This window comes from Lichenostomus cassidix, chromosome 6 (assembly GCF_008360975.1).
Source record: "Lichenostomus cassidix isolate B80296 chromosome 6, HeHo_3.0, whole genome shotgun sequence".
Classification (NCBI taxonomy): Eukaryota; Metazoa; Chordata; class Aves; order Passeriformes; family Meliphagidae; genus Lichenostomus; species Lichenostomus cassidix.
Genome location: NC_139487.1, coordinates 26,152,309 through 26,165,312, shown reverse-complemented (window position 1 = coordinate 26,165,312; position 13,004 = coordinate 26,152,309). Strand labels below are relative to the sequence as shown.

Sequence of the window (13,004 nt, the reverse complement as noted above, 5' to 3'; positions counted from 1 at the left end):
TGAGGTGCTACTGTGAAAATGTGGCAGATTAGGCATGAAGTTAAGAGGACCTATTTTTTTCCTCATTTCTTTTGGATGGGTCCTCTTTTCACAAACTCTTCATTCAATCATTATTTATGAGCTAAAAAGCTTTTTGTTTTTCTTTCTTTTTAACAGATTCTTGAAGATGCAGAGGCTCAACATCTGTTCCAGTCCATTCTTCCTGATATGGTCAAGCTGGCACTCTGTCTCCCCAGTATCTGCACCCAGGTAAGCAAACACAGCTAGGAAGTGCTCTGTGGCAGACAACTTTTCTGCAAACTGCAGCTGACGGCTAAGGTCAAAACATCAGGATCATGTGATATTCTTAATAAAAGCTGTAATTTTGGCATTGAATGAGACCTAGGGAGTGGAATGGACAATACACATTTGTAATTATGTAAGAGAATGTATAAAAAAATAGTAATAGTAAAAAAAAAAGTCACTGTCATAGTTTTAGCCTAAACTTCGGTAACACTTTCTTTTCTGTATGCTGAAGTTGCATCTTGCATTTCTTAAATGAAATGGCCATGCAGCATTTCAGGTTGTAAAATCACACTTAGAAACTGGAACAATTGAATAATCAAACCATCTAATTTTTAATTTTAGAATTTTTTTAAATCTTAGAAGTGGTATTTTCATAAAGCCTTTATTTACTTGGGAATGTACTTTATTCTGTTTAGAGCATATAATACTTGCACACATGCAAACCTTAACTAATTCTATATTGATGCCATGGGAATTAGTTCTGTAAGTAGTAAAGCTGATAAAAGTGAATAGGGATGGTCAAATTAGAATATATGGTAGGTAACGTATTAGCAGGGTAACAACAATTTGTAAACTTCTTTATTACCATTTTCTAAATTGGTTCTGTTGGGAATCAGCAGGGAAGATCTCTCCCTGCTTTGTTATGCTGTGGGGTCCTGAAGTAGATACATAATTTCAAGCTATTAATATTTCTTACTTTTTTTTTTGCTGGTAACTCCATGAGGGAAGTTGTTTGAGAACGCTAGGAAGTTTCTGAACACAAAGTCAAGCACAAGACTTGCAAGTTCATGCACTAATGCCTTTTGTAAAGATCATATATTGCTAGGCAATGTAAATTGTGAAGATCCCTGTCAAACTCTTTTTTCTGGTTATACATAAAGATAAATTTGTTCCAATATAACAGTATCCAATATACTCTATTTTTAGAGGTTTGTAGAACTTATTGGAGTGAGCTTCTCAAGCTTTTTTCCCCCTCTAGCTGTGTGACTTCAGACATCATAATATAGCTTGTTAATTAAGTAGCCAGAAGAAGACAGAATGACATTCAGTGAACGTGAATGTAGTAATTATAAGAATGAAGGAAAACTCATTTGTTTTTTGGAGTAGACAGGGCTGTGTATTCAACAATCTAAATCAACAGCAGTTTCTGTATGCACAGCTAGAAGGATGAACAGCTGTACTGGAGCTAGGCTAATGATGATGGCTGAGAATTTTGGAAGGAGGTGAAAACTGTGTTCTCTTTGTCCTGTCAAGTGGGTACATTGTAATTGTTACTGGGCTCCATAGCAGTCAGAATGATGTACCCCTGCCATGCTCCATATTATTACATAATTAAAAAAATAAATAAAATGCCATGAATGTTGTGAGCCAAAGTTCCAAATCAGTAGGCTAATGCCTGATCAAATGAAAATTGTATAATGCTTCAAGTTGGGGAGATTTTTATTCCCTCTGCCCCTTCATTTCTTTCCATATTAAGAAAACCCTGACCAGAGTAAAATAAAACTTCAAATTGAAGACCAGAGTGAAGCTGAGCTTTTTGTTCATTCTGACTATAACAGAATGGATAATTACACACTTTCTACAAATACCATCAGTGTTATTTCTTCAAGTGGGATGGAAAAAAATTTCAAAGCAAGTCATAGAGTTATGATCTGTGGCATGACTTCCTTGTTTCTTTGTAAAATTTAAAGCATGGTCATTGTAGCTGAAAGCATTCCCTAAGGGTTCCTAACTATACAGCTATTGAAAGTGGATTTTTCTTTCAGTTTTTAACACTGCCCAGGATTTGCAACGTCCCATCTATTTTTTTCCCCTCCATTCCCGATGGTTTTGTTTGATAAGTTGTGTTTTCCTGATCTTTCTTTTTATTATTGATTAGAAATCTGCAGTTTGCCAGGCAAGCCCTTTCTGAATTGTCTTGAAAAACTGTTCTTGACTTTAACGGTGCTGCTGATTAAAGGCTTTACCAATGGCCTAAATTACTCTTACTCTAATATAACAAATGCAATTTTGTGCTTCTGTTTTTTCTTTCAAAAAGGGTAAGCTAATTATTTTTCTCTCTCCTTCCCTCCTTTCTCCCCTGCCCCTTCCTCCCCCTCACTTCTTTTGTTGCTAGCCAATACCTCTGCTGAAACAAAAGATGAATCACTCCGTCACAATGTCACAGGAACAGATCGCCAGTTTTCTGGCCAATGCTTTCTTCTGTACTTTTCCACGTCGCAATGCAAAGATGAAGTCTGAGTATTCTAGTTATCCAGACATTAACTTCAACAGGTATGGCACTTGGCAGTCAATGAACCGGATAAATCTGCCATGAAAGTATTGTTGTTGTTATTTAGGGAGAAACTCATTTGTTTTACATTTCTGTCACTAATTTCACTTTTGTTAAAATTAGTCTTTTTTCTTTTTGTCTTTTTTCCGATTACCTCTGAGTTCTGTGCATCTATGTAAGAAAGGATCTTGTGCACAGGAAGATATTATTAATATTCCAAATTTCTTTTTGTGCATGAGCATGCACAGACACACTCTTGCTCTGGCATAATTAGATTTGATACTATTCTCTACCTCCTCATAAGCCAATCATCTGCAAATGGTATATTTTAGTTGTGCTTAAATTGTTCTGTGTGTATTAAAATTAAAGGTTGGTGTTTCCCTAGCCACATTTCTGTTGTCTCCTGTACCATCAGTGGTGATCTGCACATTAAGTCAGATCAATAAGACTTCATTCTTCAGCATCTATACCATTATTTTAAGAATGTTGTATAGCTGCATGTTTCCTTTTTGCTACAAGTTAGCCTAAGAAGGCCACAGTAAAAATGTACTTAAAGATACTCTGATGTCTAAGCAAACATTTACTGGTTTTTTTCTTAGTGCTAACTTAGAAACAGATTTTATTAGCAATTTTTCTTCACATCTTTTTTATAATTTAAATATGCTTATTTCAATTTTAAATAAGGGAAGTGGGTGGAGACGTTTTCTGCTGCAGAATATTATTGTTCACATGGGCTTGTAGATTAGAAATACGAGGTCATTGTTTCTTGGCACTTCCATACAAGTCTGTGTAGATCAGTGGAAAGTTTATTGGGCTGGAGCTTGGATAGATTATTATCTAGAGTTTTGCTTATTCCCCACTGTTAACAGATGTAGTGTATGTGCTCTGACAGCTGAGACGAAATATAAAAATAGTGTTGCCTGTGATCCAGCACACTTGGGTGTTTGTATTATAAGAGCTGTGTTAGACTAGAACTTCCCAGAATAAATTGTCAGGCATGCCAATGTACTAATAATGGTATAATTGTACAATGTACTAATACTAATGGTTTTGGTGGCTGCTGCCTTTAAGGGCTATCACAGGTTTATCTATGCTGTGTGTTTCAGAAGAGAGGCCAGAGTCACTGTCTTGGTGTTTATCCCAAGAGTACTGTGGGTTATGGAAGAGAAGTGTGGGTGGGCATTATTATGCCATACAATTCAGTGTATTTTTGTACCAGTAGTTCCTAAGAACAAATAAATGAAAAGTACCATTGATGCATTAAAAAACATGGATGTTCAGAGCAGTGAAAGAGGACAGTGAAAGGTCTGGGAAAAAAGCTCTGTTTGACTGCACACTTCTAGCTGTATTTTTTGGTACTTTTAAAGGTCTTTACTGATTTTAGTTGTAACTTAAACATTTTATAAACCAAGCAGTTAAATTTTACAAGTTGGATAATTTCTTACTAACTACAGAATAAAATGCTGTTGAATAACTGGAGTACATTCATATTCTCCTCTATGAACATTGCAGAGTATGTAAGGTCACAGTAGTACATTGCACTACTTGTGGTCGACTCAGGGCATAATATTGCAAACTACTTCTAAATAAAAAAGCCTTGGCAAATTATTGGGTAAATATTTTCCTGTCTTAGACTCAAAGAATGACCAGTATAAAGTATTAACCATTGAGAATTTTCTGCTCTATTCCAGTCAATCCAACATTGTTTTCTGACTGAGCTTCCTGGTGCTCTCATAGTAAGTTCCAATGATGTTGTTTAGAGGGGGAATACAGCAGACAACCATCAGGCCTTCCTTTTGCATTATGTATGAGGCAATGCTCAGCTTCTAGTCACATAGGGTAGAAAGCCACTTTTATTTGTGCAAGAACAACGATATTATTGCCAAACTGGAGAAAAGAAAGGAAGCTAATGTCCTCTGGTTATTAAGGATTAAAAGTGGCTCTTCCTCAGTGTTTGCCAATTTATGCATTTATTAGATAAGTACAGTTTCCTTTTCCAGTCCCTTTTTTCACTTAACCATTTATTGCACCAAATCCATACCCTTACACCTCCCGTGTTTTGAATTTGGTGATAAGCAGATTAGTGAAGTAGAATACGAGGTGTTACAGGCAGTGGATAAAATTTGAGGGAATCTGCCAGTGAGAGTGGGGCTGGTAGGATAAAAGCAAAAGGAAATTGAAGAGTTGGTGAGAGAGTACCACTAGACAGTACAGTTTTCTGCTAGTGTATATAATGTGACTTAGTTAAAATCTAAAATGAGGGGGGAGAAGGAGGATGGAGAATATCTTATGTCTTTTGTCTTCCTGTCAACCTGGTATTTTCCTGCCCTGCAAAGTTACTTTAGTAGCAAGGACAGAGTAAACTGTCATGTTTTCAGCTATTGTTTCAGCCTTGTAAAGATGACAGGGTTTGGTTCACCACAGTGTGTATTTTCAGCTTTTTAAAAAAGGCTTTTTGGGAAGCTGGATGGATTCAAAAGGCAGTAAGCAGTGACTGAAGTTAAAATATTTGTGACTTTTTTTTCCTGTTTATAACCATGTTTTGATGTAAAGGCTTTGGAGGCTGCTGCTCTGCTCTGTCTGCTCAGGGATGGGCATAACAGATTGTTCACACAGCAACCTTTTGTCCCTACAGTATTATAGTCTGTAGCTTTTTTCAGTTCTGTCCTCAGCATAATTCATCTGCTGCATGACTGTGAATGAATGACTTTGGTCTTTAGGTATCAAAAATAATCTGCTGTTGTTCCCTAACAAAGCCAAATTACTGACTGCATGGATGCTAGCATTTGAGGGCTTTTTCTTTAGCAAAGGTGGTGTTCCTTGTTTCCTTTATCCATGTCCTATCTATATTCATATAGAAGTCTCCCACTCCTCCCCGCAAATCCGGGAGACTGAAAAACTGAAATTTGTGACTTCTAAGTTAGAAACACAGCTGTGTAAGTTGTCTTGTGTTTTTGATTTTACACAGCAGTCTTTTATCAGTTCACTTTATGCAGCCTTAACCATTAGCACCTTTTTATACACTATAAAATCATTGTTTTTTATATTTAAATGATGTTTTTTCCCCTCTTTCCTCCCAGTCTTGTCCTTGCTTCAGGTTTTTATGTGGTATTAACTACCCTATTGTAAGTTCCACCCCTACTCCCTGCAAGATACAAACCTGTTTGACAAAACAAGACAGTCAGTGCAAGATAGTTTAAAATTTACTCGTAGACACGTAAGTGCAACTGACTGGGAGGAAGGCTGTTGTATGTGTTAAATAGCAACACATAATCTATGGTTTACCTCTCCTCTCCTGCCTGTTAGTCTTGCCAAATGAGAGGAGAATAAAAGTGGCCATTCCTCTTTTGGCACTGAAGCACTTGGTTAAATGGTGTGTTGTGACACTGACTGTCCATTTTGGTTTCTCATCTTGCTAGTGACTGAAAGTCACCTGTGTATAATTAAATACTCAGTAATTTAATTGAATTCTTCCCTTTTTTGCTTGGCAAGGATGAGCCCATTATGAGTCTTAAGTCATTTTAATAACATAATTCATGTCAAATATAGTTGATTAAATGGAATTTGTAGTTTATGAGCTTTAATATTTATGAATTCTGGTAGATAGAATGACATCAATTCAGTGGCCAAACATTAGATCATACCAAATAGCATAAAATATTGCTTCTGTTCAAAATAGCAGGCTAAATTTAGAGTGTTCAATTTTTCTTTTTAAAAAAGAGTACTATAGTATGTATGGTGACAATAAATTGGGCAGCTTTAGGCAAAAATAACCCATCACAAATAACCCATCACAAAAGAAAGAAATAAAAGAATTGGCCATTTTATTTATCTTATTGATGAATTTTTCTTGTAGTTTTGGTCTGGTTGAATGTAGAGCCTGAATTGCATTGACTCTCTATGTTTATGATGTTGGTTGCAGGGTTTAAAATAGATGATTGTGGTGATGGTGGTAATTACACTATAGACACTATAGAATTTGGTAATTTAGGAAAATGTCAAGTTTGGTTATATGTGAAAGTAAAATGTGAGGAAAAATGTCTGCAGTCTTGAGTTAGTATTTGAGAAAGGACACAGGTTTGTCAAGGGCCTGCTTTGCTTCTGCTGTGTCTTAAACCTGTTACAGATCTCTTTTAGCTGTTGTGCCAAGTTAGAACTCTTCCATTTTCCTTGTTCAAAAACTCCATAGGTAAACTGCAGATGGGATAGCTCCCATTAAAGCCACTGGGGTTGAATTCATGACTGAAGGCAGTAAGTCTAATAACATAAACCTGGTGGATCTTCTGGCACATGTTTTAGTGGATGCTCTGGTCTGAAACCACCAGTATTCCACTAGGACTGAATTTCTTCATCTTTATCAAACAAACCTTTAAAGTAATTTCAAGTGATTGGAAATGAGGAGAAAAACACACTAGTTAAGATATATTTCTTTTATGGAATATATAATATATGAAAGGAAATGGGAAACTGTATGGTACATTTATGCAGGAGAATTGAAATCTAATTTAGCAGTAATGCAATTATCTCTCCATAAACAACATCAATTTCACAACACTAATGAATATTCTCTGGGGAATAAATTATCTAATGACTTTGAAAGAACTTGGTTTGGACTGAGATGTATTGCTTCGCTGATAAGTGGTTCTAGATTTTCTGAGTTAAAGGACACTGATCCTACAAAACTCATTCTGTTATGCCTGCTTTGGGCATGTGAACTGATTAGCCTTGGATGGATTATTTTAAGTAGAGTATAATTTTCTGTAAAAACATTTAAATCAACATTTGTGTTTGGTAAATGTGAAAATACTCTTTAATAGACAACTTCAAAAGGACACTACTTTGCTGTAGTGATTAAAACAGTATTGAATCTGAATTTTATTTAGCTCAGTAAGCGTAGTCATGTAGTCCAGAACTTACTTGTACCACGCTGTTGGCTGTCCTTTGTTTTAGGTCCCCAGGGTAAAACATTTTACCCTGCTATTCCCTGGTGTTGAGTACTTGCAGTTAGCATCTTATCATTTCATCAAGGTCAGATATCAACCTGATGTATTTCAAGACTCATAAATCACAAAAACCTTTTGCTAAAACAGATTTGTAATGCTCCAAGTTACTTGCCACAATAAACAGAACTACAAAATGAAAAGCACAGAGAGATGTGAGTATATGGGAGTGTCTGAGATGAAAGATAGTTTTTTGCATCTAGATTTCCCAAAAAAATAACGTTGCTCCATTTTTTTTGTTTGCACACATCTTAAAAGTCATTATTTAATCTAGAGGTGAAATTCTAATTCAGTGTAAGGTTGTTGAATAGTGCAATGTTCTTCAATAACTTCTCAGATGACGACAGCTTGTACCTATGACACATCACAGTAAATAAGAAATTGCCCATGAGGTTGAAATATTGAATGTTTTGTTTTTCTCTTACTTGATAGGAAGGAAATTAGAAAACTTTAAATTCTGTCCTTTATAAGCAGAGAGAAGGAAGGCAGTTTTAATACAGAAAGATAGAATTCATGTTAAGTGGAAGAGGCACACACCAGGCACCAGAAAAGCAGAACGGATGTTGCTGTATCTGACTTGTGTAAGGTTGTGCTCTCTTTCCTGTGGCAAGGGGCAATTCCTGTGGCATTTCCTTTTGTTTTGTCAGAGGAATAGTTAATTTGCCTGCTTTTCATCTCTCTGGAAGGAATTTCTCATTTGGATTATTCTGCTTTTGATTTCCATTAAGTCCAAATTTCATAAAGTGAAGTTGTGATATTCTAAATAGTTTTCCTTCTAATTCTCACTTAAAGTATTTTCGATGACTGCAGGATTTTCTAGTAAGGGTTTATATTTATATTGTATGTGAGAATGCCCCATTTTAAATTTACTAAGGTTTCCTCATCTTACATTACATAATTGATGTTTAAATATTTAAAGCTGTCTAGGGCAGTGGTCTCCAAACCTTTTTGATCATGCACCATGTGTATTCGTATTTATTTACTTAGGAATTACATATATGTGCTACTTTACTAATATACTGCATTATAAAACACAAAAAATTAGAAAAGATGAGGTAAAGGTGAAATAAACACTTGTTGCAGCTCCATTTTTCATTAAAAGTCCTTGGGTGGTCCTATCTCCTATCTTTTTCACTGAAGTGAAGCTTTAGTTATTTAAAATTCCCATTGTAAAAGGCAGATACATGTTTCTGTGTTGGGGGATTCCCACCCAATAAAAATCAACCAAAACAGTTTTTTCAGAAAATACTTGGGGCAAAGAATATGGGTAATTAATGTAATTCAGATTATTCCTACATGGTAAGCAGACTTGCTTTCATATATTTAAAGAATGAAATTGTTCTCTGTCCCATGCAATTGTGTGATAAGCACACATAATTAAATACACATTCCAAATCTTACATGGCAAGATTCCAAACCTTACATCTTCTCTCTCTGTGCACAGTAATGCATACAGCTTTCCTTGACCTTAGATACACTAGCATCTATAGGCAGTCCTTAATGTGAATGTGACTAAGGTTGCCTTGAGCACAATTGAATAAAAAATGTCAAATCATACTGTGAAAGAATCCTTTTGAAGCAGTGTTTTGATAAGCTGTGGTTAGTACTGGAAGTCAAAGCTCAAAAAATACTTCATTACAAATATGATACTATTTTTGAAAAAGAGTTTTGTATTTCTCGTTTGTTCCTGGAACACCACTTTTTTAATTCCAAGAGGTTGGGAATTGCATGAGACAGATAAAAGAGATGTCTCCTATGTGCTCCCCAGTGCAACTAATGCCATCCTAAATGATGAGGTTATTGGACCATTCAACATTGAATTAGTTTTTCCTTAAGGGTGCTGTGTATCAGCATGAAATTTCAGTGGTTCCCATTGAGGATGCTCAGCAACTGAGGGTTCTCAGCCATTTAATCAAAATAGCCCTCAATTGTATGGAGGACAATAAAGGTTTGACAGTAACGTACTTAAGCATATTATTTCCACCCCTACATGTGTATATATATACATCAGGTAAGCATATGCTTGAAATGAAGCAAGATAGAAAAATCAAGATATTTGGTTTATTCTCTTTTCCAAGTGTTTTGTCAACTAATAGCTTAGACTAAAACTGTTCAGTGATTAGCTCTGTTGTTGAGGTTGAAGGAAATGTCTATTCAGTATTTTCATTTCTGCCTTAACTTTCCATCCTTTCCCCCGCTCAGTCCCTTTACTGGGTGAATTTCATCTATCCATATGACTTCTGTGTTAGTCCTTCTTTGAGTTTTATTTGTAGGAGAAGATGAGGTCTTAGTGAAATACTTGTACTTGCTTAGATGTTATGTTATCTTTAGTGAGATCATGCTAAAATGTAAGAAACAACACAAGTGTGTCTTCAACTCCAGTAATAATGGAAAAGGCACTTATTAGTGCCTGGGGGGTAGTTGAGGAAAAAGTACACATGATTAATTGTAGGGATCTCAAGTCCAAAATTGTGTATCTACACTTCTGCGAAGAGTACCTGTGCAATGCCATGGATTTATGAATGGGAATTACTCTTTCAATTATGAGCCATACTGCAAATTTTGACATATTGTTACAGTGTGTACACCTTTCTGAATCTTACAATAGGTTCCAACTTAAATGTAAAGACATGATTATCCTCTTTGAAAAGAAACATTCAGAGGAAGCCCAGTCTGGATATGGAAATATCATTATGAAATTATTTAACTGGAAGATTAAATCACGTGATTGTAATGGCTCCTGCTGGAGCCAGTTCTTAAAGTAAAATCACAGGAGCAATTTGGCTCCTTGGAAATTAAATTTTACAAGTAAATACTGTATTTTCATTTTACCTTAATCAGAAACAATATATTTTGGAACTGTTTACTTAAGCTGGTTCAAATTTTCCCCAGTAAACTCTGGGCATGCCTAGGTCACTTTTGTGAAGCACTTAATGTTCTTAAATCCTTTTTCTCTTGCATCATTTACAACAGATCCATTGAAGTTCCTTGCAGGTTTGAAGTCCACTTACCTCGCTGGAAGGATTTGGGAACAGGTTCTTTAGAGCTTTTGGCTTCAGCTTTAGAAGGTGGAAATGTTGGCTGCAAATAGGACAGTTTTGAGTTTGCAGTCAAGACTGCAAAAACCAGAATATTGATGGCACTTTTTTTCCGCCTCAAAATTTCTAGGAAAATGCTAATGCAAAAAAGTGCACCTGTTTTTGTAATAGTTGTTGAAATGGTATAAACTATTGCCATGTAACTTTACTGTGTGTTTACTGACAGTTGTTTTGCATTTTCCCAATATCATTCTTACTATTTTTGTTACTTTATTTCTCATCTATCGGATTTCTCTTCCAAACAATTAAGTGTCTGAATATTTGCTAGGAAAGGTTTTTCATTTAGCCACAATGACTTTAACAATCTACAATGTCATAAACACAAAGCTCGCAATCTACTTCCTTATGTTTTAAAATCTCTGGCCTCGAATGCTTAAATGTATCACTGTGGAGGTGTTCTGTTTGATTAACATTTTTACTACCCTGACTTGACTGGAGAGCTAGAGATGAATTTGCATCTGTGTTTGGTGATCAGTCCTGGGAGCTTTCTCAGCTCCTGTAGCTGATAAATCAAGTTACTCTATGGCAGTGGGAATGTCCTGTACAAAGAAAAACAGCTTACATATGCAGGTGCCAGTAAGATTTCAATTACTTCACCTGAAAGTAGACTTGCAGTGCTTTGCATTTGATTTACAGTGCACTTCATTTGGATGAGTTCTTTAATTGAAATGAATGGGTTTTGGCCTTAGGTGGTTCTGTCAGGAAATTACATGGTTTCCACTTAGATTTTTGGGTGATTTTTCAGTACGATCTATGTCTCAGCACTTGAAGAAGAATTTGATTTAATATCTTAGTGATGCCTTCATATAGCTTTATTCTTTAAAATATTTGTTTCAAAAATAAAATTTTCATAATTTTGCCTAATTTATTATTTCAGAAATAAGGTTCAAGGTTAAGGGGTTTGTAACTTTGCCATGTTATGTCCTCAGTTAAATTAATGGGGTAGGCCAGGCCGTTTTTGAATCATGTAAATATCACTTGCTTTTCCTGTTGCATTCACAAATATGACTGGTTTTACCTTGATCTGACTTACTTCAGGCACAGTTTTCAAGTTCTGCACCTTTCCTGCCCAGCCTGCTGTTTATACCAAATCACATATTGCCTTTGTGATGTGAGGATCTCTCTCCTGAGAGTGTGCAATGGAAGCAAGATGTCGCTTTGATGTAAAGAGGCAAAAAAATTAAAAAGGCATGAACAAGCAGATAGATAAATTAATCAGTTCAAAAGCTTCATACCAAACAAGGCTTCCAGATAAGAGGTTGGAGGTAATTTCGTTAACACCTGGACACAGATGCACACAGTAACTCCTTTTAGGAATTCCTTTTTTTCTGTGCAAGCTCAAGGCCTTGATAGAACTTGCATATAGGCCCATTTTAAAATAGACTGTATAAATATGGACTTTACCTTAAAGTCCTGATTCACTATTCAAACAATAACAAGTTAATAAAATGAACCTCTGTGACTTAGTATAGATTTTGGATGCAATTGATCTCTTCAGCCTGTATAACCATAAACATTTTTCCATGCTGAAAAAAATCTAGTTCGCTTCTTTGCTGAATCTAGTTCAATTCACCTCCTAGCATTCTGGTTTAAAAGGCAGATTGTCATTCCACTACACAGAAACAAATGAATAATGTTGTGTCATTCCTTTACTTAGACTGTTTATTGTGGGGGAGGAATCTTATAAATCCTACATCCTCAGGGCTTTCAGTGGATCAGACATCTTTTAGTAAACTTCCTATTCATAGAGTATTATTTCTGAAGTCACTGCTGTTCTTCCTTCCAGATAAATTCCATTATGTGTTGCCAATAACAATGCCTTGTCATTCTGCTGGAAGTGAAATTAGGTAATGCGTGTTCAAGTTGCTGGAAGATATGAGATGCAGTAGAAGTATTTCAGCTAACCTTAAAAGAATACATTCACTTAATGACTAAAAATAGGATCCTTCTTTTTAATGCTTTGGTTTTGTACAAATGACTATTAGAATTACAGTAACAGCCCAGTGGATGGAGCCATTTCTGTTGGGGGAAGGTTCTTTTCTTTAGAAATGCTGCCGATGCAGTGCAGCTCTTGAAAGCAACATGGTTGCATTAATACTTCTGAGCAGCTCACTGAGCTAAAAGGAGGGTAACACATTTAGATCTTGGAGTACTCAGCATGCATGTTTTTACCCCTTGGTCACTTAATGGCCTGTTAAACATTTTAATTTGTTGCAAATAAGTTAGCTTTCCAAAATGTTCGTATTGAAATTACATTTCTTGGTATTAGAAAATTGGCACAAGTGAGAGAGGCATTGACTTGGCATCTCCATCAGAAATACAGCAAGTCAGTATTAACTCCTTACTCCT

The 13,004-nt window shown here is 35.7% G+C and overlaps 1 protein-coding gene across 2 annotated transcripts in view; it reads left to right on the top strand.

The window, feature by feature from the left end:
* Positions 1-13,004, top strand: part of PARG (poly(ADP-ribose) glycohydrolase) — a 60,546-nt gene that overhangs the window by 26,541 nt on the left and 21,001 nt on the right. For both annotated transcript variants that reach the window (XR_014852984.1, XM_085064117.1), the window contains exons 8-9: positions 157-249; positions 2,402-2,559. Coding sequence is in view for 1 of the 2 variants with exons in the window: in XM_085064117.1 (XP_084920243.1) it covers positions 157-249; positions 2,402-2,559 (251 nt within the window). In the remaining variant the exon portion in view is untranslated. The remainder of the gene's footprint in view (positions 1-156; positions 250-2,401; positions 2,560-13,004) is intronic.